The sequence below is a fragment of the Scyliorhinus torazame genome, chromosome 12 (genome assembly GCF_047496885.1).
Source record: "Scyliorhinus torazame isolate Kashiwa2021f chromosome 12, sScyTor2.1, whole genome shotgun sequence".
NCBI lineage: Eukaryota > Metazoa > Chordata > Chondrichthyes > Carcharhiniformes > Scyliorhinidae > Scyliorhinus > Scyliorhinus torazame.
In genome coordinates this window covers 18,606,399-18,633,037 of record NC_092718.1, presented here as the reverse complement: position 1 = coordinate 18,633,037, position 26,639 = coordinate 18,606,399, and the positions used below count along the sequence as shown (strand labels likewise).

The window sequence follows — 26,639 nt, the reverse complement described above, 5'->3', positions numbered from 1 at the left end:
ATCCTCCACCTGTTCTTGTTCTTTTTCAACCATCTGATCAAAAATCGTTTCTGATAATTGCACTTCAACTTCATCTTCACTCTTTGATTTCTCCTCTTGTCTTAACCTGAGACTTTGTGACCTTGTTACTATACAATCCGGAAAAATCCCAGGATATTCGTCCTTCAACACTTCAGTTGTCTGATTTTCCACTGGCCTATCTACCACAGTCGGCATCACTCCCACCTGCGATCGAGCTATATCATTACCCAAGATAAACTGTATTCCTGGACAAGATAGTTTCTCTATTACTCCTGCTACCACTTCACCACTCTTCACTGGACTTTCCAACCTTACCTTATATAATGGAACACTACTCCTCTCACCCTGAATTCCACATATTACCACCTTTTCTAGCAACATTCTTCCCAGACTACATAACTCCTCATCTCTTACCATTAAAGATTGAGTAGCTCCCGTATCTCTTAAACTTGTGACTTCTTTACCTGCTCCTCCTGATACACATGAGTAAACTTTACCCACATAAGTAAATTCTTTAAAGAGATCTGGCACCTTCTTATCAATCACCTCTTGATCAGGCTGCACAATCTTTTGCCCCTCCTTCGCTTCACTTGGGCTTTCCTTTACCACTTTAACAAACCCCACTGTCTTACCCTGTTTTACCACATCCGCCTTCCCAGTGCTTTTCTTCAACCACCAACACTGTGACTTTATATGGCCTAGGTTATTACAGTGAAAACATTTGAAACTTTTCATTTCTTTTCCACCCTCCTGGATTTCTTTTTTAATCTGAGGTACACTCTCCTTATTATCTCCCTTCAGATCGCCTTTACCTTTACCACTTGAGTATTTCTCATGTCCCCAGTTTCTATCCCTCACAGGCTGAAACAGATGTTGGAAACCAAGCTTTGACTTATGAACTAATTCAGAATCATCTGCCATTTCGGCTGCTAATCTCGCAGTTTTAACCCTCTGCTCTTCCACATGAATTCTCACTACATCAGGAATTGAACTTTTAAACTCCTCCAAAAGTATAATTTCTCTGAGAGCTTCATATGTTTGATCTATTTTCAAAGCCCTTATCCACCTATCAAAATTACTCCACTTGATCCTTTCAAACTCCATGTATGTTTGACCAGGTTCTTTCCTTAAATTCCTAAACCTTTGTCTGTAGGCTTCAGGCACTCGTTCATATGCACCTAAGATGGATTTTTTCACCTCCTCATACGACCGAGATACCTCCTCTGGTAGTGATGCAAACACTTCACTAGCCCTAACTACCAGTTTTGTTTGAATCAGTAATACCCACATATCCTGTGGCCATTTCATTTGTATAGCCACCTTCTCAAATGAAATGAAAAAGGCTTCTACCTCCTTCTCGTCAAACCTTCGCAATGCTTGGACATATTTAAATAGATCCAGACCAAGCCTTCGACTTTGACGCTCTTTCTCACTATCCTCATCACTACCATCCAACTGTACGTTTCCCTTTATGCCTGTCAATTTTAATTGACTGTCATGTTTCATGGCCATTTTCTGACGTTCAAACTCTCTCTCTTTATCTTTTTCCCTGATCTGTATCTCCCTTTCTCTTTCTTTTTGTTCTGCTGGGGCTATTCTTTCTGTTTTCCTTTCTTCTCTCTCTTTTTCCGCTCATTTCTCTTTCTTTTTCCTCTCTCTCTCTTTTGTATTAAAGCTGCTTTAATTCTTTCTCATGTTCCATTTGTTTAATTTGTAACTGAATTTTTGCCATTTCCAATGAGTCAAACTGTATCTCAGGCAACTTTAAATGCTTAGCCACCGCCATAATTACCTCATCTTTTCGCATTTTGTCAGATAATATCAACTGCAATGTTTTTGCCAAATGTAACAGTCTGCTTTTAGTCTCTGTCCGAAAGGTACTGCGTATGACCGTCTCCACCCCCAAAAACATCAGAGCCGCTGGAAGAGCCATTGCCCACAACACACTCCCTACTTAAACTAAAATACCACACCTGAAAAGCACCCACAATATGCTCACCCCTCACTGTCTTTAAGTTCACGAAGCCAATCCAATAAATAGACTTTTAACCCCCTCGAGTCCCCAATTTGTTATGGACCAGGGTTTAGAGAACCCCAAAGTGTATCATGGAGTTCACCTGACCCACAACTTTTAATAGATTGTGCTATGGGGAGCACACGGCCCACTCTACAGGAATGGTACAGCAGGAATGGAAAAGTATTTTTTAAAGCAAAACAATGTTTATTCTATGAACTCAAGTTAACCTTTTTAAAACAAACAATGAACATCTTAGCGACCATTAATTCAAATATAACCCCCAAAGAATACAACACTAAGTAATGCGTACGCTGTCCTTTTAACATCCAGATGACTTACAATAAACATAACCTTTAGCAGAAGCATATCAGGTTAAAGTCACTACTCAGAACATTTATAATTCTGAATTCGCCAAATGATCTACAGACAGTCTTTTCATGGCAGAGAGAACAGCAGTACAGCTGCTTTGTCGGGCTTCAGCTCCCACACTGAAAACAAAACCAAAAAGACGCAGACACATCCAAGCTGTTCTCAAAGTGAAACTAAAAAGCAGACCCAGATCTCAGCTCCACCCACACTCTGACATCACTGCAGTAACATGAGCAGCCAAACATTTCTTAAAGCGACATTCTCATGACAATGGTGTGTGGGGGAGGGTGTGAGTGTGTGTGGGTGAGTGAGGGTGTGTGGGTGAGGGTGAGTGTGTGTGTGTATGGGTGAGTGTATAGGTGGGTGAGTGAGGGAGTGTGTGTGGGTGAGGGGATGTGTGTGTATGGGTAAGTGAGGGTGTGTGAGTGAGTGAGGGTGTGTGGGTGAGGGTGAGTGTGTGTGTGTGTATGGGTGAGTGTATAGGTGGGTGAGTGAGGGAGTGTGTATGGGTGAGTGTATGAGTGAGTGAGAGAGTGTGTGTGGGTGAGGGTGTGGGTGTGTGTGTGTATATGGGTGAGTGTATGGGTTAGTGTATCGGTTAGTGTATGGGTGAGTGAGTGAGGGTGTGAGTGTGTGCGTGTGCATATGGGTGAGTCTATGGGTGAGTGAGTGAGGGTATGTGGGTGTGTGAGACTGAATGAGTGAGTGTGGAGGTCAGGGTGAGTAAATGTGTGAGTGTGTGAGTGAGTGAATGAGTGAGTCTGTGTGAGTGAGTCTGGATGAGTGAGTGAGTGAGTCTGGGTGTGTGTGAGAGAGTCAGAGAGCGGCACAGGGTGTATGCCACCAGAGGTCAGCGCAGAGTGTGAGCCAGCAGAGGGCAGCAAGGAGTGTGTGCCAGCAGAGGGCGGCACAGAGTGTGTGCCAGCAGAGGGCGGTACAGAGTGTGTGCCAGCAAAGGGCGGCACAGAGTGTGTGCCAGCAGAGGGCAAATGCAATGTCAATGTTTGTTAAACCCAACTCCTTAGCTGAGACATGGTCCCATCCCCTTCCCCGGTAACCAGGATTGGGACACAGTTTGTCTCTATTTCTGCGTCTTGTGCGAGAAGGTAAACAACGTTTCATGGTTAACTCTGCTGGTTATCACTTTTTAAAGGTTACTTTTTACTAATTACGCTTTAAAAAAAAAAAAATGTATTGCATTGACATTGATTTTCTTTGGAATTAATGTTTAATTTACCAAACTTTACCTTGCTGAAATGTGCTCATTGGCCCCCTGAGTAAGAAAAAAATTAAAATGTGTCCCTCCCATGTCGAAAGTTTGGACAAGTCTGGTCTACTCCACTAAGAAAAATATTACGGTAAATAAGTCCCCAGGGCCTGATGGGATCTACCCCAGAATACTGAAGGAGGCTGGAGAGGAAATTGCTGAGGCCTTGACAGAAATCTTTGGATCCTCGCTGTCTTCAGGTGATGTCCCAGAGGACTGGAGAATAGCCAATGTTGTTCCTCTGTTTAAGAAGGGTAGCAAGGATAATCCAGGGAACTACAGGCCGGTGAGCCTTACGTCAGTGGTAGGGAAATTACTGGAGAGAATTCTTCGAGACAGGATCTACTCCCATTTGGAAGCAAATGGACGTATTAGTGAGAGGCAGCGTGGTTTTGTGAAGGGGAGGTCGTGTCTCACTATCTTGATAAAGTTTTTCGAAGAGGTCACAAAGATGATTGATGCAGGTAGGGCAGTGGATGTTGTCTATATGGACTTCAGTAAGGCCTTTGACAAGGTCCCTCATGGTAGACTAGTACAAAAGATGAAATCACATGGGATCAGGGGTGAGCTGGCAAGGTGCATACAGAACTGGCTAAGTCATAAAAGGCAGAGAGTAGCAATGGAAGGATGCTTTTCTCATTGGAGGACTGTGACGAGTGGTGTTCCGCAGTGATCAGTGCTGAGACTGTTGCTGTTTGTAGTATATATAAATGATTTGGAGGAAAATGTAACTGGTCTGATTAGTACGTTTGCAGACGACACAAAGGTTGGTGGAATTGCGGATAGCAATGAGGACTGTCAGAGGATACAGCAGGATTTAGATTGTTTGGAGACTTGGGCGGAGAGATGGCAGATGGAGTTTAATCCGGACAAATGTGAGATAATGCAATTTGGAAGGTCTAATGCAGGTAGGGAATATACAGTGAATGGTAGAACCCTCAAGAGTATTGAAAGTCAGAGAGATCTAGGTGTGCAGGTCCACAGGTCACTGAAAGCGGCAACACAGGTGGAGAAGGTAGTCAAGAAAGCATACGGCATGCTTGCCTTCATTAGCCGGGGCATTGAGTATAAGAATTGGCAAGTCATGTTGCAGCTGTATAGAACCTTAGTTAGGCCACACTTGGAGTATAGTGTTCAATTCTGGTCGCCACACTACCAGAAGGATGTGGAGGCTTTAGAGAGGGTGCAGAAGAGATTTACCAGAATGTTGCCTGGTATGGAGGGCATTAGCTATGAGGAGCGGTTGAATAAACTCGGTTTGTTCTCAATGGAACGACGGAGGTTGAGGGACGACCTGATGGAGGTCTACAAAATTATGAGGGGCATAGACAGAGTGGATCGTCAGAGGCTTTTCCCCAGGGTAGAGGGGTCAATTACTAGGGGGCATAGATTTAAGGTGCGAGGGGCAAGGTTTAGAGTAGATGTACGAGGCAAGTTTTTTTACACAGAGGGTAGTGGGTGCCTGGAACTCGCTGCCGGAGGAGGTGGTGGAAGCAGGGACGATAGTGACATTTAAGGGGCATCTTGACAAATACATGAATAGGATGGGAATAGAGGGATACGGACCCAGGAAGTGTGGAAGATTGTAGTTTAGTCGGGCAGCATGGTCGGCACGGGCTTGGAGGGCCTGTTCCTGTGCTGTACTTTTCTTTGTTCTTTGTACTCCCACTTCCCTGCTCACTATACATACCAGCCTTCTCTTTTTGTTTTAGAAAATATTTTATTAAGGCATTTATAATTTTAACATTTTAAATGAAGAGATCCAACAAACACAAAAAAATCCACAATAACATATCCATCTCCCCCCCCAGGCATAAACCCTAACTATTATGGTCCCTGTAACTACTCCATCTCATGGTTCTCCCTTCATTAGATTTCCTACCCTTATTCGTAACAGCCCTCTTTTTTTTAAGCCACTATTTTATCCCCTTCTCTGCTGCGATGACAGTTTGTGGCTGACAATTTCCTGTTGAAAGAACGTTTTTGCATTTAAATTGCACCTCACATAAGCTCAGGATGCCCTAAAGTGCTTTGTAGCCAAAAATGTACTTTTGGAGAGTTGTCGCTGTTGCTTGATAGGTAATGTGGCAGCCAATTTTCCACACAGCAACATCCCACAAGCTGCAACGTGACAATGATCAGATAATGTGATTCAGTGGGGCTGATTGAGGCCAAGGATTGCAGAGAGAACTCCCCTCCTCGATTCTGTGCCATGATATCTTTTAACATCCACGCACGAGGGAAGGCAGGTCTCTCACTCGAAAGGTAACAGCACTCCTTCATGGGTGCAATGGCGCGTCAGCCTAGGTGTGTCTCTTCACACTCTGGAATGCGACTTAAACCCATGACCTCCTGACTCCGAGGCAGGCGCATCACCCACTTGAGCCATGGCTGACATCCTAAAACAAATCAAACCAACCTTCAATTGAAAGCCTTCTTATGATCAGCTGGGAGGATTGATTCCTGCAGTTTAGGAGCTGCCAGTTCCTGTGGAGCTATACCCCAGCGTGAGTTAACGCCTCCAGGATAGGAGGGAAGCTATGAGAACAAAATCAGCTTGTGCATCGAGAGCCATAAGAAATTTAACACTCGGCTGGAGTTCACAGCCCAGAAATAATTTCCCCCACCCGCAAGTTTCTCCTGATTGCTGTTAACATGGAGAATTTTTGTTGACTGATTTTTCATGAACATACCTGAAGATGGGGCCAAGATGTGGAGTGCGCAGGAACCAGGGGGGGCATGTAAAATAGAGTGGAATTGCCCACCCCATCACCTTCCCAACCGGCCCCCGTGTTCACCCCATAATGAGGGTGCTGAAATCGGCAGCCCGCCTGCCATATTTAATTAAATAATCACGGGCCGATTCGGCTAGTTACCGAACGAAATGACCCAGATAATGCGCCGCACACATCTTACAACATTGGGCCTGGGCAACCGGGTGGGATTGGACAGCCAGAGTTTTAAAATAAATTCTTCAGAGGGCAGGAAGGAAAGGTGGGAGAGGGGGGTGGGGTTCTTTCATTGGGGCCTGCCCTTTGTGAATCCAGGGGCAGCCCCCCAAGATATAACGTCCCCTTTCTTCCTACTTGCCTGTGGCATTAAACCTGCCAAAACACTTCTTGCCCAACACCCCAGATTGATCGGTTTCTGGGGATCCGTAATGCGACTTTCTGCTTCCCAGCAGTCACCACTAATGTGCTCTTGGCGCTGCCAGGCCTGGTAAAGCTGCCGGCTAATTGGATTGGCCAGCAGCTCCAGAGGGCAGGGCGCCCTCCCTGGCCCCAACATTTCAGCCATCATTCGGCCACCACTTCCACCCTTGTGACCTATCAATCAGAAAGCAAAAAGACCCACTATCCAGAAGACAAACCCCTGACTGGAAGTTAGAGAGCAGTCCAGGCAGAGGCAGTGAAAATAAAACAATGCTTTAACACTCACCTGGGCAATACACCTGCTGGCTCAGACACAGGAAACACCATTTATCAATTTGTGGAAAGAGAAAATCAGTCAGCGGTGTTTAAACTCCCTCAGATCTTTCACCTGCAAGCCTTTCATTCATTTCTCCATGAAGTTGATTTTACTAGGCTGTGATTGACAGCTTCTACACAGCCCAGCTGTTTACATTGTTCCATTCATCTTCCTTCATGGTTGAGTCGCTCCAAAGTGCTCTAACCTCAATGTTTATAAAAATTGAACTTTCATTGACAGCTCCAGGACCACTTCAAACAGGTTTAAGTGCTTTCCAATCACCTCAATTCACCTTGAATGATTTTGAAGTGGTCAGCTGGAAATTGACTGCATTTAACTATGTTCTCCAGCAGGAGAACATAGGCCGTGATCTACCAGCCGCGTTGCGTCTGAAAGGTGGTACAGCCGGTAGATGCCGGGAGATCCCTCTTCCGGGATCTAACTGGCTCGCCACGCCTTGTAAATTCTAACGCGATCTCGCAAGATGTAGTGATAACTATGTGGCAAATCTGCATATTAGAGTGAGACAGCTAGCCTCACTCTAATGCACACTCGTTGGATCTACCAAGGCCCTGGGATCTTACCCCTTTGCCTCGGCGATCTCGGGCGAGTGGTTAGAGCTGCTGCCCCGCAGCGCCCGGGACCGGGGTTCGATTCCAACCTCGGATGACTGTCTGTGTGGAGTTTGCATGTTCTCCTGTGTCTGCGTGGGTTTCCTCCGGGTGCTCTGGTTTCCTCCCACAAGATGTGTCGGTTAGGTGAACTGGCCATGATCAATTGCCCCTTAGTGTCCAAAGATATGTGAGTTAGGTTAAGGGGTAGTATTGGGATAGTTTATTGGGAATGGGCTTGGTTGGGGTGCTCTTTCAGAGGGTCGGTGCAGACTCGATGGGCTGAATGGGCTCATTCTGCACTGTAGGGATTCTATGATTCTATGAGCGCCGTTCAGTGATTAATAATAACCTTAATGTCACAAGTAGGCTTACATTAGCACCGCAATGAAGTTACTGTGGAAATCCCCTAGTCGCCACACTCCGGCACCTGTTCAGGTACACCGAGGGAGAATTCAGAATGTCCAATTCACCTAACAGCACGTCTTTCGAGACTTGTGGGAGGAAACCGGAGCACCCGGAGAAAACCCACGCAGACACGGGGAGAACGTGCAGACTCCGCACCGACAGTGACCCAAGGCGGGAATCGAACCCGGGGTCCCTGGCGCTGTGAAGCAACAGTGCTAACCACTGTGCTACTCTGCCGCCCTAAATGCTTGCTCACAGAAGTGGGTTTTTAGGAGTGTATTTTCTTTTCCATTTAAGGGGCAATTTAGCGTGGCCAATCCACCTACCCGGCACAGTGGTGGGGGGGGGGGGTGTGTGACACCCACGCAGACACGGGGAGAATGTGCAAACGCCATACAGACAGTGACCCGGGGCCGGGATTCGAACCCGGGTCTTCGGCGCCGTGAGGCAGCGGTGCTAACCACTGCAGACCACTCTGCCCCGAGACGGCCTCAGCAGGGCGTTCCTGCTGAGGCCCCAAATTAAAAGAGTCCCGATAGATAGCGTGGCGTTTCTTGCCGCTGCGAGTGCCGGGAAGCACCTGGCTAAATGTACTCATCACGGGACTCTGTTCCAATTGGTTAGATCATGCCCATAGTCTTCCTAGGATTATTCGGCCCAGGATTTATGTAAGATTTTGATATACAGAGATAGCCCCCATGTTCATTGTTTTGGCTCCCACCGTCTGTCGAATGTTGATACTTCAGTTTTATTATTAGTTTATATCAAACCCATTAACACCGGAGAGTGTGACAAAAATACATCCTTAGCTGACGGTTAATCATATGAAAATATTATGCCATTACTTTTTAAAATTTCACATCACTTTAGATGCCACTTCTTAATTAAACTAATTGAATGCTCCTCAACATCTGGCTGTACTTCACTCTCATGTTCCTGATCTTTGGAGCGGGGCTAGTTAGAGGACATCTTCACTGCTCTGTTACTGAGCCTGGTCAAGGAGACCATTCTCAGATGCAATGTTGGCGGCTGGAGAGAGATACAGAGTTAAGGGGCGCGGTTTAACGGCGTCGTCGCGCCCGACTTGGTGTTGGGACGAGGCTGTTGAATCTCACGAGATCTCTTGCGAGACTTGCGAAGTTCGAAACGCCCCGAGGCCAGGAAAAAATGGGATGTGCCGTTGGAACAGCCGGGTGTTTCTCGGAGCTGCACCAAATGCACCGAAGATAGATTTTATCCAGTTAAATCGTGCCCAAAGATTCGAGTCAATGACTTTTTATCAGAATCGGGAAAAAAACAGGAAGACCATTTGCTTTAATTTAACAAGTTCCTCGTGTTTTATTTATAAGTTGGAACGTGCTCTGGTCCCTTTCAAAGGGCAACTTAAAACAAAATCTATATTGATACCAATTGTGTCAATGTAACTGCCACTTTATGAAAGAGTTAGTCACATATCCTGGATAACCCGAGGTCCTGGACCCCCGTAATCTCTCAGAGGTCCAGGGATATTGGCCTGCTTGGTGATTCGCACTGTGGAGATTATTGAACAGAGCAACAAACATTTCACAAGTGGTGCATAGTAACTAAATTCACTGCAGTTGGTGAAACAAACATTAAACATCAAACAATGAGCGCACCACACAGGATGATTTGTTTTATTCAAATTTAAATAAGTTTACTTTACTTTCCCACAAACGTTGTACATTTGGTGCTGGCTCTGAACAAGGTAACAAAAATAGAAAATCTTAAACAAGTTACTGTCGCCAGTGTGGAATCCTCAATATTTAACGGCATTTGAGCAGCTAAGGAAATCACAACAACGTTGCAATTTTAGTGCAGTTATCTCAATTACGGCTTTATGCAAGAACAGAAAGAGCAGAAAGAACACAGTGCACATTCCACGGAAATCCTAAACAATCAAAAAATTCACTATAGCCCCAAGTTGGGCTGAAGGGGCTTTGTATACAGCTCTGAGCGATTAAAGCAATACAGTGGCTATATGCCTCATTTCTCTAAGTTATTTGCAAGCCTAAGATTGCACTTTACCACAAGACGGCATTGCACCAATGCTGAGCCGGTTCTGCGAGTCCAAACCTGTTCTGACTTTGAAGTTAAGTGACACAAGACACTCCAGAGCAGGAAATTTCAATCTGCTTCACCACAATTCTAGATCCCTGCAGTGGTTGCGCCTTACAACATGGCGCGGACCTGACCCGCCATCCACGACCCCACAGTCCACCCCCTAGCCACTCCCTACCAGTCCCCCCCAGACAGCGGCACACGTCCCTGCCGCGTGTGGCGGTGCTAGTCACAGTCCACAACTGCCACGTCGGGTTCCTGACCGCTGAGACCTCATTTCCCCCGCGTGGTGTGAAACTCGGCACATCGGGGGCGGTGCATTGCGGGAGGGCCTGCTGATGACGCGGCAACGGCGTGTGGTGCGTGACGCGACTATGCCACTTCCGAGGGGGCGGAGCATGGCTGACCGGTGTCAAGCCAGCCCAGATTTGGCCGTCGGAGTGGATTCCTCACCCGATCGCCGATTACGATATCGGCATCGGAGAATCCCGCCCATGGTGTTGGTGCAAAGCAAAAACTGCTTCACACCAGTGGTGCAAACCACATCTGACCACCTCAGTGACCTATGGTGTTGTGTCACACTGTGCCAGAGTTCACAGTAGCTCTTCCATTTAAACTGATCTATTTATTGCACTTTGTGCTGATTGAGATCCAGGGTCTAAATGTTGCACAGTGAAAGTGGATACCTGCTACAGCGTGCATCAATCCCAAGTCAAGTATCACCTGGGGAAAGATGTCAAGCAAAGCTCCTCCTATTTATTTGCCAATCTCAGAAGGACGCACCAGCCTTCACCAATGGAACATATTTCCATTTACAGCCTCAGTCGCCCTTTCAGCCTCTCTGAGTGTCAGCTTGGTGCTGACCTCCTTCACAGTGACTGAGTTGGAGGTGGCTATCGTGCTTCACTGTACATTCCCGATGCTCCAAAAGCAAAGGCAACAGAGGTGTCTAAATGACCTGCAAAGTCAGGTTAAAGGTCTTTGTCCTTACATTTATTAGGTTGCATGGATTTAGAATTCATTACAAGACCTCCAACTGCAAAAACAAATGCTTAAAAAAAAGTTTGAACATTAACATTTTACAAATACAGAATAAAAAATATATTCCTTCTGCCTCTGAATAAATTTAGACTCTGAATTTACAGAAACCAGAGTCACCTATGGTCCTCAGAAATCTGTGGCTGTACTGCCACAGATTTCCACAAGGTTTGGTCCAAAGTGATTATATCGTACCTGGTCTGCCAATATATACTTGTTAATATATTAAATCTTATGTCTTCATACACTCTGTGTGCAACTGTCAACCTGGTTCCGTGGGTGGTATGTTCATCTCTGAATCAGGAGGTTGTGGATGGAGAGCAATTCTAGAGAACTGAACACTGACATTTTGCTGTAGTATTGAAGGAATGCTGCGTTGTCAGAGGGGCTGCATTTCAGATGAAACATTTAATTAAGGGCAGATCTGAACAATCCCCCAGCACCATTGTGAAGATGAACAACGGCATTCTCCCCACTGGCTGGTCAATATTTATCACTCAATCGATATCGGTAAATAATGGGGGCTTCCTGTGCGTGAATTGGCTGCTGCACTTCGTACATTGCAACAGTAAGTACACTTCGGAAGTATTTCAATGGCAGTAAAGCACTTGGGGACATCCTGAGGTCGTAAAAGGCATTATATAAAAGCTATCAAGCTTTCCCTTAAATGTGTCAACGCTATTCACATGAACTACTTCTACCAGCTGCGTCCCGCCCAAACGGGAGATGCCTCTTCCGGGATTTACCCGGCTCGCCACACCTCGCGAGACCTAACGGAATTTCACGAAACGTCACCATCTGGATCCCGCCCATTGTGGGCGTAATTTGTATTTGGCTATTATGTAGCTCGCCTGATCTAGCTGAGGCATTGGGATCTAACCCCTTCGCCTTGGAGACCTTCGGCGAGCACCATTCAGTATTAGTCCCCACAAATGGGGACCAGGCGCGACGCCACTTGGGGGGGGGGGCTCTCAGGGGATCAGCGGGCCCCCGGGTGATTGGTGTACGGGGTGGGTCGTACCCTGCGACTGCTGTTGCCACCTTGGCGCATTGGCAGTGCACCACAGTAGGAGGAGGGTTTCCTCTCAACGATCTGACCAACATTTCTCCTGATCGACACATTAAAAACAGACCAGAGACCCACCTTATTGATGATTGTCGGACCTTGCTGTGTACAAAGCTAATCCTGCATTTGCCTCCTTACATGAAACAGATAAAACACCAAAGAAATAAATCCAGACCTTTACAAGAGCAGATCTTGGCCCCCGTGCAAGAGTTTCAACATTCTGCTTTGATTAAAACTATGGGCCATTTTCCAACTTTGCATGCTGGCAGATTTAAGGTTTGCACAGAGCTGGAGTTATCCCATGTTCTGTACAAAGCTGAAGAGGTTTTGGGACCAATTTATTGAGTGCTTTCATATCTTGTGTTAATGTGCTCCTGTCTCTGCTTTGGAAAAGCAGTGTGTAGGACGTTAAAACATTTCCTGCCCTCATCCTCCACCTTGGCATTCTCCCTCGCCTCACAATCACTCCAGCTACCGCTCGATGACTCTTCAACCCATAAAGCGCTTTCCACAATATTGTTGAGCTAAGGCTTTGGGCTTCACTTTCTGTTTGTTCAGCAGAGTAAAGGTTAATTAACTAAAAGCGATTGACTCAGAAGTTCTTAGGCTCATGTAAACTGGGATATCTGCAGGCACTTCCCCCCAAATTACAGAACCGACAAAGCACTCAAAGGCATTTTAATCTATTTTCTGTATTCCTAATGAAAAAAATGGTTACTTCAGAAGCCATCAATACCTGCTGTTAAACCAGTTACAGTTCTTATGATTAATCAATAGTGCTTTAGTCATAATTACATTTAAACACCCCGAGTAATTGTATCCCATTATTTCTACAAAAGAGCACCAGGTTATTTCTGAAAGGCTATATTGCGCAGTTCTCGAAGATATATTAATAACTGCAAAGTATTCTTTTCATTTGGATTAACAGCAAATGCGCTTTTATTGTATTATTTTTATGCAGATTTTGCGCTCACCAAAGTGGTTGTTAACTGTTAACTTAATTTATGATTCTACGATTCGATAACCTAGGGGCATAGATTTAAGGATGTTGGTTGTAGGATTAGAAGGAAATGAAGCAGATTTTTTTCACATCAGAGGGTAGAGGGGTCTGAAACTCATGCGTGAAAGGGTGGTGGAGGCTGAAGCTCTCGTCATACTTTTAAAAATAATTGGACATGGGCTTGGGGTGCTGTAACCGACAGGACTACAGGCCTGAAGGGTGGGAGTAGGCTGGATAACTGTTTTCTGGCCGGCACACACGGGTGGGGGGGGGGGGGGGGGGGGGGGCGCGAATGGCTTCCCTCTTGCTGTGGGTATCTGAGGTCCATGGAAGGGAATGGAACACTTTCTATTTAAGGCACCTGGGGTTGATATCTGTTTTGCATGCTAGGACAAATCTGGGAGCTTTCATACCTGCTACCTGTTAACGCACTGCAGTCAATGGAATTGACTATTGAGTGGAGCCGTACAAGAGGGTGTGAGCATCTCCAATAGGAGAGAATCAAACCATTGGCCCTTGACATTCAATGGCATTACCATCACTGAATCAACATCCATTGACCAGAAACTGAACTGGACTAGCCATATAGATGGTGTGGCTATAAGAGCAGGTCAAAGGCTAAGAATCCTGCGGTGAGAACTCACCTCCTGACTCGCCAAAGCTTGTCCGCAATCGACAAGGCACAAGTCAGGAGTGCAATAGAATACTCTCCAACTTGCCTAGACAACACTCAAGAAGCTCGACACCATCCAGGACAAAGCAGCCCGCTTGATTGGCACCCATTCCACAAACATTCAACCCCTCCACCACTGATGCACAGTGGCTGCATTGTGTACCATCTACACGACGCACTGCAGGAACTCACTAAGGTTCCTTAGGCAGCACCTTCCAAACCCACGACCTCTACCACCTAGAAGGGCAGCAGTCACATGGTAACAGCGCCACCTGGAGGTTCCTCTCCAAGTCATTCATTATCCTGACTTGGAAATACATCACCATTCCTTCACTGTCACTGGGTCAAAATCCTGGAACTCCCTCCAGCACTGTGGGTGTACCTACAGCACAGGACTGCAGCGGTTCAAGAAGGCAGTTCACCACCTTCTCAAGGGCAATTAGGGATGGGCAACAAATGCTGGCTTAGCCAGCGAAGCCCACATGCTGCTCAAAACAAATTTTTATCCCATAGTCTTAGTATCAGGCACTCCCAGTTTTGATTCAGAGTTCCGCAGAGCTACACTGTTTCAACATGCCTCAGTCTCAAACTCGGTAAAGTACAAGTGTGACATTTCTTCCCGCCCAGTTCAAACACCAGCCACCTGATGGCTGACAGGGAGAGATCAGAGGCTTCTAAGAGTCAGATTGCCAAATTAGCACTAAATTAGGGGCAACAATCCCCATAGAATCTGCACTGAGAATATCCAAAACCAATACTTAAGGCCAGAAATCAAGAAGACTTCCAATGCAACAATCTGTATTGGATTTGAATGCTGATCCCAGAGCTGAAAGGCTAGCATCAAAACATCTCTTTAATATGTGTATTAATAGCCTATTTTTTTTGTTCAGGAGCAATTAGATATGATCTTACTATCACCATTCATCACATTTATAGTTTATCAATAATCTAATGAAACCTCTTAAAGAGCTGGGGCGAAATTCTCCGGTATCGGCGCGATGTCCGCCGACTGGGGCCCAAAACGGCGCAAATCAGTCGGGCATCGTGCCGCCCCAAAGGTGCGGAATGCTCCTCATCTTTGGGGGCCGAGCCCCAACCTTAAGGGGCTAGGCCCGGGCCGGATGAATTTACGCCCCGCCAGCTGGCGGAAAAGGCCTTTGGTGCCCCGCCAGCTGGCGCGGAAATGACATCTCCGGTGCCGGAGAATTCGGCAACCGGCAGGGGCGGGATTCACGCCAGCCCCCGGCGATTCTCCGCTCCCCGCGGGAGGTCGGAGAATCTCTCCCCTGATTCTTAAAATTAAGTATTTTGGGGGGAAACAATCTAATTTTCAATATTCAACCAAAAGTACATTTCCCTTGAACTAATTGGTGGCTCCAAATTTAACATGTAATTTTATTCTATTATGGTTAGGCACTATCTAAAATTTGACCCTGATTGTTCAAAAGTTTTTATCTCATCTGTAATTAACAGCTGCATTAATATTTCCCTTCAAATAGAAACTTACTGGATACTGAGAGGCCTAGATAGAGTGGACATGGACTGGATGTTTCCACGCTTAGGAAAAACTAGAGCCTAATTGTTATAGCCCAGCACTCAGGAACAATCATCCCCAGCTGGGTGAGTTCCATGCAGGGTTATAACACCAAGGGCACAGCCTCAGACTAAAGGGACGATCGTTTAAAACAGAGATGAGGAGGAATTTCTTCAGCCAGAGGGTGGTGAATCTGTGGAACTCTTTGCCGCAGAAGGCTGTGGAGGCCAAATCACTGAGTGTCTTTAAGACAGAGATCGAAAGGTACTTGATTAATAAAGAGATCAGGGGTTATGGGGAGAAGGTTGGAGAATGGAGATTAGAAACATATCAGCCATGATTGAATGGTGGAGCTGACTCGATGGGCCGAATGGCCAAATTCTGCTCCTATGTCTTATGGTCTTATGGGTTAGAATAGTTAACTTAGTTAAATGCTGGTCTCTGCTTGAAATGATGGCAGGGATAGACACTGAACTTTCCGCTCGACACAAACAGCAAATTATTGGAACAAAATGCAACAGCTTCACAAATAACATTTCAAACTCTTCTCAGAGAGATTTTCAACAGAAACTGGACCTTTTTCTACATCATGAACTGCAAACAATTGTGGTTCAGCTTCATGTGTGAGGACCATTATGTTGGCTGTGGCAGTCACACCCACTCAATATCTGCGAATAGATTTACAGGCTAATATCTTGAACGTGTGCATTCTTCTGGCTCAGTGAATCCCAACCAAGGGGGAGCACATCAGGAAATTGGAGATGGGGCTGCTCAGTGAAAATTTGGCCAGAACCGTCTGGCCCTGAAGGGGCTAGGAAGGAAGCAAGCGGGCCTGCAAATCTGGTAGATTGTTGTCGGGGTCTTCTTGCGTGCTCTGGATGGGTGGGAAAGACTTCCTGCCCTGTCTCCACTTGAGTCCCTTAAGTAGCCAATTAACAACCTCTTCCTGCCTCTGCTGCATTCTTCCCAGCTCCGGTGCGCTTGCTGACATGCAGCCTGCACAACTGGCAAAACTGGGGGGGGGGGTTGTTGCATGTCAGCTGGGGTGGTAGGGGAGGGGGCCCTCGATCTGCACTAACCTGTGCATAATTGAGGGCAAGCACACAGGGCAGAAGTGTGGCTTCGCTCTTGCTGCCGGCACTCATGGACTCTCCCCAGGACCTCCACCCTATAAGCCCCCCACTCCCAACATCACTCACCTTTCTCCTCAGTTGCTCCATGATCCTGAGGCTCTGTGAGGTGTTGTTATGGCAGTAGCCATGACCTAATTCCTCCTTGGTGCTGCTAAAATCTCCAGCCTCTGACTGGCCCTTGGCAGGCGGGACATTATCTTCCTGGGGTCCTCAATCTGGAGGGAGGCCCACCGCTGTCCACTTAACTGCCTGATGGTCAGAAGATACAATAGGTTTTTCTCCTCAGAGTTAGCGCGGTTGGCTCACCGTTTTGTCAGTCAGCGCCTGAGACACCCGTCGAGAATGGAAGATTTCACCCTTTGTGTCCATTCAAATTATTGGGCAGAGCTCCGTCCATTAGCTACATCCAAGTTCAGCATTGGCATCCCCAAAGAAATAGCACTTAGAAGGGAAATGTTGCATTTGGTGTCCTTCTGTCAATGTTCCCTGTTGACTCAGGCACAATTTGAGAACTGGATTGTAATTTGCTGTTTGGGCATCCTTATTGCCAGCCGCAACATCACAATAACATGAACAGATGTGACTATAATTTGCATTTATTCGTATTATATTCTCATACATTCACTCTGCACTCTCTCGTACAAGGGAGTTTTATGACTGAGGGATAAATTAGCACATAAATAAAGCATTTATTATGTCCAGTTTTAGCTTTTTCCCCGTATACTTACTGATCACTGAAAGCTAGAAAAGATCAGAGAGCAATGTGTTGAAGATTGCAAAACGAATATAGATATAAATAATTATTATCCTCAATATCAGCAAAGTGTTCAAATCTATACTTTGGTAAACCTCATCACAATGTTTCCTAATCCAACTTCCTTCTCTTCCAGGATCTCAGATCTATAGAACTCCTTCATTTCCTCCAACAATTTACAAACCTTTGAAATTCTCTTGCTCTCTAATCATTATGCCTTGACCTGTTCCATCTCCTTCCCCTGGTCACTTCAACCTTGATGATTAGTTTGCGCTGTGATCCTCCCCCATCACCTGGGCCTTGCAATGAAGTAATCCTTTTGTTCACTGATCAAAGTTATCTGCTCGGGACGCTGGGGAGGGGAAGGTTAGGATTAAGGAAGGGAGCAAAAGATGCTGGGCATAAAAAATGCCCCCCCCCCCCCATTCACATTATTTGGGTTATTGATGCACTGAGTGAGATCCCAGTGCCAAAGAGGTATAGTTGTGACAGAAAACATGGTGGAGGCTTCAGAAACGTGACAGTGAGATCAAGACTACATCGACTTACAACATGTAAACGGTCCATTCAGTCCAAGCAGCTGGTGTTGGGCCTTCACCCACACAAAGTAGTGGTCCTCATCCCATTAGCTCATTTGGTTCCCATTCCCTGTCTTCAACCTCCTCCTGAATCTAGTCTCACATGCTCCAATCAATAGTGCATTCCACAACTGTATGTATAAAAAATATTTCTCCTGCTCACTTATCCCAAATCTCTCCCGCTAAATCGTATATCTCTGTGCCCTCATTCTGGATCCCTCAATCATTGTCACAGTCCATTTCTATCAACTCTGCCTCATCCCATCAATCAACATCTTCAAAATCACAAAGTGACTTTAAGTAACTTGTGCAATTCCAGTTCTGTTCCTGCACCCAGCGGTGCACCAAGGCAGACTTCCATAGCCAGTATTCCCGAATCCGCTAGTCTGTCACCAGAGGCTTATAGCTTGAGGGGCGTCACTCCGCATCAAGTGTGGCTGACCAGGAATCTCTCTTGTTCTCACCGCCAGTCATTGGCGTGCTTGGAAGGGTTTTGCAGGTTGACATTCAACCTGCTTGGCTGCATTATGAATACACCTCCCTCAGCCATCAAGTCCTGGGGTGAACGTTGAACCTGGAGCTTCTGGGCTCTTGAGGCATGGAGGCTACCCATTGCGCCACAAGACTTCCTAACATACGCAAGGAAATCCAGGGCCGAGATTCTCCCCTACCCGGCGGGGCGGGGGGTTCCGGCGTGATGGAGTGGCGGGAACCACTCCGGCGTCGGGCCGCCCCAAAGGTGCGGGCGTCTCCACACCTTTAGGGGCCAAGCCCTCACCTTGAGGGGCAAGGCCCGCGCCGGAGTGGTTTCCGCTCCGCCGGCTGGCGGGAAAGGTCTTTGGCGCCACGCCAGCCAGCGCCGAAAGGTCTTCGCCGGGCGACGCATGCGCAGGAGCGTCAGCGGCTGCTGACGTCATCCCCGCGCATGCGCAGGGGTGGGGGTCTCTTCCGCCTCCGCCATAGTGAAGACCATGGCGAAGGCTGAAGAAAGAGAGTGCCATCACGGCACAGGCCCGCCCGCGGATCGGTGGGCCCCGATCGCGGGCCAGGCCACCGTGGGGGCATCCACCGGGGCCAGATCGCCCCGCTCCCCCCTCAGGACCCCAGAGCCCGCCCACGCTGCCTTGTCCTGCCAGTCAAAAGGTGGTTTAATCCACGCAGGCGGGAGATGGTTGACAGCGGCGGGACTTCGGCCCATCTCGGGCTGGAGAATCGCCGGGGGTGGGCCCGCCGACCGGCGCGGCGTGATTCCCGCCCCCGCCGAAACTTTGGTGGCGGAGAATTCAGTACACGGCGGGGGGCGGGATTCACGCCAGCCCTCGGCGATTCTCCGACCCGGTGGGGGGTCGGAGAATCGCGCCCCAGGAAGCCCTTTCAAAATTGTATCAGGATTGACATTCCCTGCAACTATATTAACTGAGAAGTAACTCATTGAAGAGTGGATGGGCGCTTTGACCTTTGGAGACTGGACTTAACATCGAGGAATTAAAAGTACAAACATCAGGGCTTTAAAAAAAAAAGATATGTAGAGCTTGTTCCCACATTCACACAAGACTGGCACAGACTCTGCGCCAATTTAACTATACTAAACATATTGCAAATCAACGGGCTGTGAATAAAGATTGGCATCCTTCGCATAACCTTCCTCACGCTTTGAAATAACAAAGCTATTTGGCATAAACATGTTAAAACTTTGGATGCTAATATCACACAGCCTAGCAAACATCACATGGAGGAGTTGAAACAAACAGCACCGATGCATTTGATGGGAAGCCAGATAGATAGTGGAGAGGGAAAGAAATTGAGTGGATGATCGATTGCATTCAATGAAAGAAGATTGGGGGGAGGCTTATGTGAAGCAAGTACTCCAACATGGACCAGTTGTGTCAACTGGACTGTCTCTGAGCTGTAAGTAATATGGCCCAGATCTTCCATTTCCTTCCTGTGGGTCGTACCTCAGAGGTACCTCAGAAGATGCACTGGGGGATCCCCCAAGGACTGCACGGAAATTGCCCAGAAAAGTTCATACTTCCGTTGGGAAATTATCCTGCACCTGGAACCCTCCGAAACTCAGATGGTAAAACGGGGACTTTGGATGGCTCCGACTCTCTGAGCAGAATAGTCACCCAGGACATGTTAGAAGGATTAAAACCACTTCTAATTCCTGGGTAACAATGGTGCTGACCACTTCTACCCTTCACTGGACCCCGCAAAGACCCGACCACCCCCACACATGAATTACCCCACATTGACCACCTGACTACCCCCAGAAACCTAGCGCCCCTGGCCCCGCCACCATCTGCCCCCCACCCCATCAACTGACCTTCCCTCCTGTCAAAGTGGCTAAGACCTCTAAAATTACTTGTTAAGGAAGGGGGGGGGGCTTCATTCTGTCTCGCCTACCCTTCTACATCGCATAGAAAAGATTCCTGGTGTAGCAGAGCTGCACATTCCTCAGGAAGTTTGTTAGTTAGTTATTTACAGCACAGAAGGCCATTCGGCCCATCGTGTCTGCACCAGCTCCCAAAAGAGCAACCTAGCTAGTCCCTTTCCCCAGCCCTATCTCCATAGCCCTCTAAATTCATCACTTTCAAATATATATCCAGCTCTCTTTTCAAACCTCCTATGGAATCCTCCTCCACCACTCTCCCAGGCAGCGCATTCCAAACCCCAACAACTCTCGGAGTAAAGACGTTTCTCCTCATCTCACTCCGAGCTCTCTTGCTGACCATCTTGAAATTGTGACCTCTGCTCACTGACATACCAACTAGTGGAAACAGAATATCCTTCTTTACCCTGTTGAAATTGTTCAGAATTTTGAACACCTCAATAAGGTCGCCTCTTAATCTTCTCTGCTCCAAGGAGAACAATCCCAAATTTCTCCAATCTTTCCTTGTACCTAAAATTCCTCATTCCTGGTATCATTCTAGTAAATCTCCTCTGCACTCTCTCCAGGGCTTTAACATCCTTCCTTAAATAAGATGCCCAGAACGGAACACAATACTCCAAATGTGGTCTGACTAATGATTTGCAGAGGAGGATGTTCCATCACTTTCTGGCTTTTATACTCTATGCCTCTATTTTTACACACCAAACGCTTTCTTAACAACTGTTTCAACTTGCCTGGCCACCTTCAGAGAATTATGCACTTGAACCCTGAGGTCCCTCTGCTCCTGTACTCCCCTCAAAGTTGTATCATTGCCCCATGTTTCTTCTCCCAAAATGCATAACCTTACATTTCGCTGCATTGAAGTTCATCTGCCAGGTGTCTGCCCATTTGGCCAACTTGTCAATGTCCTTTTGAAGTCGCTCAGCATCATCCTCACAATTCACTATTCACCCTAACTTAGTGACATCTGCAAATTTAGAGATTTTGCCCTCAACACCGACTTCTAAATAATTTGCATAGATCTGAAAAACCACGGGTCCCAACACTGAGCCCTGGGGAACACCACTTTCAACTTGTCTCCAGTTTGAGAATTGCCCATCTGTACTTACCCTGTGTTTCCGATCACTTAGCCAACTTCTAAATCCATGCTGCCAAGGATCCACCAATCCCAAACATTTGTAATTTTCTAATCAACCTACCATCTGGCCAAGTATCAGTTGCTTTCTGAAAGTCCAAATATACAACATCCACGTCACGACCCTCATCCACTGCCTGTGTCACCTGGGCTGAATGGAAAGTGTGGCACTCCAAACCAGGGTAACTACAATGGAGTTGAGTGACAATCCAATAGTGACTGCCGCTCGTTGTCTATCTGAAATCTCCAGCTTTCTTCCTACACAGAGGGTAATGGGTGCCTGGAACTCGCTGCCGGAGGAGGTGGTGGAAGCAGGGACGATAGTGACGTTTAAGGGGCATCTTGACAAATACATGAATAGGATGGGAATAGAGGGATACGGACCTCCGAAGTGTAGAAGATTTTAGTTTAGACGGGCAGCATGGTCGGCGCAGGCTTGGAGGGCCGAAGGGCCTGTTCCTGTGCTGTACTTTTCTTTGTTTTTGAGTTTGGAGTGTACCCGTCTAGTTCTCTATTTGATGCAGAAATCGCTCAAATATCAAGTGAATGCCAGTTCAGTAAAATTGCACCATGTGATATTAACATCTGAAGGCTGAACAGGTCTATGTCAAATTTCTTTTTTTCACTATTTTAAACAGAAGCAGAATAGATGGATTCGATTCGCTGTTAAAATAATGGACAATCGGTTAAATGCTCGTACACTCTCACCCAAATACAAGTCCAATTATCCATTTTCTCCTTCTGTTGATACAGACACGAAACTATTATTCCCGACATTACACCATTCCACTTCAAAAGTACTTCATTATCTAGAAATTGCTTTAGCGGCTTCCAGCGGGAAAGAAAGGTGCTACATAAATGCAACTCTTTCTCAAATATCTCACCTGATCCAATCCTTCCAACAGAAACACATTGAAAGGTTTTGATCATTTCTATTGCCCCCCCCGTATTTGACATGATGATGATTCTGCCGATGTTCAAAGAGTTTCACACAATTACAATCACTCGGCTGAAAAAACACATCGTGGGCGGGATTCCCGGGTCTCCCAGCCGCTTGTCTCTCGGCGGCGCTCCGTTTGCAGGCGGCGGGATTCTCTCCTCCCGCCGCTTATGAACGGGATTTCTCATTGAAGCCACCCCAAGCTGCCAGGAAACCCACGGGCGGGTGTGCGTTGGCAGCAGGAAAAGAGAATCCCATTGGTCGGAGAATTCTGGCACATTTGTGGAGACTTGAGGCGGGATTCGCCCGAATCGGCGCGAGGCCCGATGCCGGCGTAAAAAGCGGCGCGAACCACTCCGGCGACAGGCCGACCGGAAGTCTCCGCATTTCCGGGGGCTAGGCCGGCGCCAGAGGGGTTGGCGTCACGCCAGCCCGGCGCTGAAATGACTGCGCGAGTTAGCGCATGCGCAGAACTGCCGGCATGGTTCAGCACATGCGCAGACCGGCTGGTGTATTCTGGCGCATGCGCACAGGGGTGTCTTCTCCGCGCCGGCCATGGAAGAGCCCTACAGGGGCTGGCGCGGAAGGAAGAAGTGCCTCCGCGGCACAGGTCCGCCCACAGATCGGTGGGCCCCGATCACGGGCCGGACCACCGTGGGGGCCACCCCCCGGTGCCGGATCCCCCTGTGCCCCCGAAGACCGCACCAGCCAACTTACCTGCCAGGTCTCGCCGTGTGGGACCATGTCTAATCATCCACGCCGACGGGACTGGCCAGAAACCGACGGCCGCTCAGCCCATCGGGGCCCGGAGAATTGTTGGGGGGGCGCTGCCAACGGCCCCCGACCGGCGTGACGTGATCCCTGCCCCCGCCCGAAAACCGGCGCCGGAGAATATGGCAGCCAGCGTCGGAGCGGGATTCACGCCGCCCACTGGGGATTCTCCGGCCCGGCCCCGGGAGGCGGGGGGGGGGGGAATCCCGCCACTGCTATTCCGGTTCCCTTTAAACTTCTCCAAGAAAATTCATCACAGTTTCTGAAATAATGGATATCCCTCAACCCTGGTGTCATTGTAGTAAATCTTCAAAACATCCTATCAAAAGGTTTGCTAAACTGTGATGCTCATATGGGACGAACAGCATATCTGAACAAGAACACAAGAGATAGGAGTAGACCACGCGGTCCATGGAGTCACATCTGATCACGGGCTTCAACTCCATTGCCCGCTCCCCATATCAATTAATTCACTGAGACCAAAAAAATCAGTCTATCCCAGCCTTAAATATATTCAGTGACGGAGCAGCCACACCTTCTGAGGTAGAGAATTCCAAAGATTCACAACCTTTGAGTGAAGTAGTTGCTACTCATCTCGGTCCTAAATGATCAGCCCCTTATCCCGATACCCCCCAGGGTGTAGATTCCCCGACCAGAGGAAACAATCTCTCAACGTTCACCCTACCAAACCCCTCAGAATGTGGTAACTTTCAACGAGATTGCCTCTCATGTTTCTAAACGCCAGAGGACATAAGCCGAATGTACTGATCAAGGCTCGAACCTTGGGCTGCAAAATTCAAGGAAGCGATGCTATTTTGCTGAGGTCAACGTATTTTGCACTGAAGTTGCAATATCCAATTATACATTTTGAAAGGTGAGAGGGGAGCATTCCTTTGGTCACTGTTCTCAGAAAATGCAGAGTCAATTAGCTGAACCTAATTTCCCTTGATATGATCGGTTTAGCTACCAACGGCAATCAAAATAAATCTCCCACTGTTTTTGAGGATGCTGGGAAGCAAACAAGAGTACATTTTTCACAGTTCAAAACAAAATCTGTTTCTAGCCATTCCAAGAAAGGAAACAAGTACTTGAACCAATTTTCAAGAAGCCACATTTAGACATTAACCTCCAGGGTTAGATGCAAAGTGAAGTTATAAAATTCAATTCAAAAATTTACATCCATGTCTTCAGATTCTTCCATATACCTCCCCAAATCTGCAGACTCCTCCAGCCCCACGAGACCCCTGCATGCCTCCAATTCTTGCCCCTTGCAATGAAAATCATGAGGAAGGAGCAGCGCTCCGAAAGCTAGCGACGTCGAAACAAACCTGTTGGACTTTAACTTGGTGTTGTAAGACTTCTTACAATGAAAATCAAGGCTGCACTCCATTATTGGCAGCCTTCCCCACAGTTACGTTAGGGGACGCTACCTCAAAACATTTTGGTTTCTCATCCCCCAGCATCTCAAAACCAGGCCTCTCAGAATGCGGCACATCAAACCTGCTCCAGAGGAAAGGGGCAATCAGATCTTCTACTCCTGACTCTGAGCGAGGAAGCCTTAACCCACCTTTAACAGAAGGAGGCGCTTCCCCAAGATTCAGACATGAAACACAGGCCACAGCAGCTGAACCGACCTTCCACCTTCCCCAAGGGCAGTTTTATAACCACCTTAACTAAAAATCATGGTGCAATATAAATATCCACAGCACCGGACTCAAGCATATTGAAAGATTACCATGCACCCATCAATAGGCACTGCCTATCGTTTGGGAGATGTATCCATTTGAAACAGGAATGTACTTCATTTCTTCCCATGTCACAGTGTTATTCCAACCACTTGTACTTCTTCGCCGGCTCAAGGTGAGGTGCGTCATGCTAATCCATTTTGAACTTCTTGTATTCGTATTTCAGGTCAGGCAACTTCGGTGTCCAGTACAGAGCCAGGGAGAATAGTGCAATGATGAGGAGGTTCAACATAAGGGCAAATCCAAGTGCGCCAATGGTGCCCATGAAAGCGGGCAACGGCGCGTGTAGTGTGAGCCAAGAGTGGCGTAATGACATGTCCATAATTATGGCTTCCATCTGAAAATGAGTGCCGATGATTGCACAGATGTGGAACAGCTGGTGGCTATGACCTAAAAGGAATACATTCAGAAGGACAATCGTTATAAAGCATGCAAACATTAGACAACAGACTCAAAAGCATGTTAAAACAGTCTCACCACTTTGTAAACAGTGCATTTCTGATCTTAATTTCTCACAATCTCTTAGCTTTCCCCCTACGAAGGGAGGGAAAATCACCTCTTTGCGACTAATGACACAGTTGCCATGGAAATACATTCTTCCTGCAATTCATTTCAACATAGGAAGCGCTCTATTGGAGCTGTGAGACTCCTGGACATTATGGGACGCTGATGGAACAGTTCAGAATATAAAGGAGGAGTGGCTCACAATTCTCTGCATGGAGGGATTCCAAACTCAATTCTGCTATGAAGGACTGTGTGGAAGTTCAGCATTGTTCTGCAGAAAGAGACCCAAGATGCAAGGTCATTCACTGAGACACTTTCCTGGGGTATTAGCATTTGGCATATAGAGCAGCAATGTCAGAGGCCCATGGAGCAGATTGCCAATGTTGCACCCTCTCCCAAACTGAGACAAGGAGCAGGCGTCAGGCCTATCTGCTGGTTACTCTCCTCACCCGTATGCCCAGGCAAAACAATGACCACATTTCAAAAACACAACAATGAGGAACTTATCCATTCACTGACATCTTCTCATTTCGATTTGTGCGAGCTTGCTGTGCGCAAATTGGTACTGCGTTATGTTCCAACCGTGATTCTGGTTGAAAAGCTCCTCGTTGGTAATAGAGTGCTTTGGGTCAACCTTATGTTATGAAAGATGCTTTACAAGTGCAAGTCTCCCTTCTTTTTTAAAGGTTGTTCTCGGTGCCCTGGTGGGGGGGGGGGATTGGAGGAGGGGGCCCAACAGGGGTTGTTCCTTTTGCTGAATGATGCCCAACAGCCACTCACTCACTCCCCTGGCTTCAGATGAGGAGAATGGCCATTTTGGATGATGTGTCAGAGAGCGAGTACCAGTCAGGGGGCCAGACGTCACTACGAGGGAATGGCTGAAACAAAGGCGGAATGAGAGATGGGCAAAATAAAGAGAGGGCCAGTAAAATAAACTAAAATGAAAGATCCAATTTTGGGAAAGAAACGCTACCCGATGGTTTTTGTGGAAAACGTAATAAAAATATATTTTTTTGTGTGTGAGGTTCCAGGATAGCTTTACACAATTGGATTGAATTGGTTTTGTTTGGGCTTTCTTGCCCATTTCCCCTTAAACCAACGGTGCTCACATTAACACATGGACCAACTTGCAGGTCACT

The 26,639-nt window shown here is 47.2% G+C and overlaps 1 protein-coding gene across 4 annotated transcripts in view; it reads right to left on the bottom strand.

Annotated features, from left to right (window-relative positions):
- Positions 1 to 9,469: 9,469 nt before the first annotated feature.
- LOC140387410 (membrane progestin receptor gamma-B-like) overlaps positions 9,470 to 26,639 on the bottom strand; it is a 162,209-nt gene continuing 145,039 nt past the window's right edge. For all 4 annotated transcript variants that reach the window (XM_072470491.1, XM_072470490.1, XM_072470493.1 and 1 more), the window contains one exon: positions 9,470 to 25,386. In XM_072470491.1, the coding sequence (XP_072326592.1) occupies positions 25,127 to 25,386 (260 nt within the window). In that variant the 3' untranslated portion in view covers positions 9,470 to 25,126. The remainder of the gene's footprint in view (positions 25,387 to 26,639) is intronic.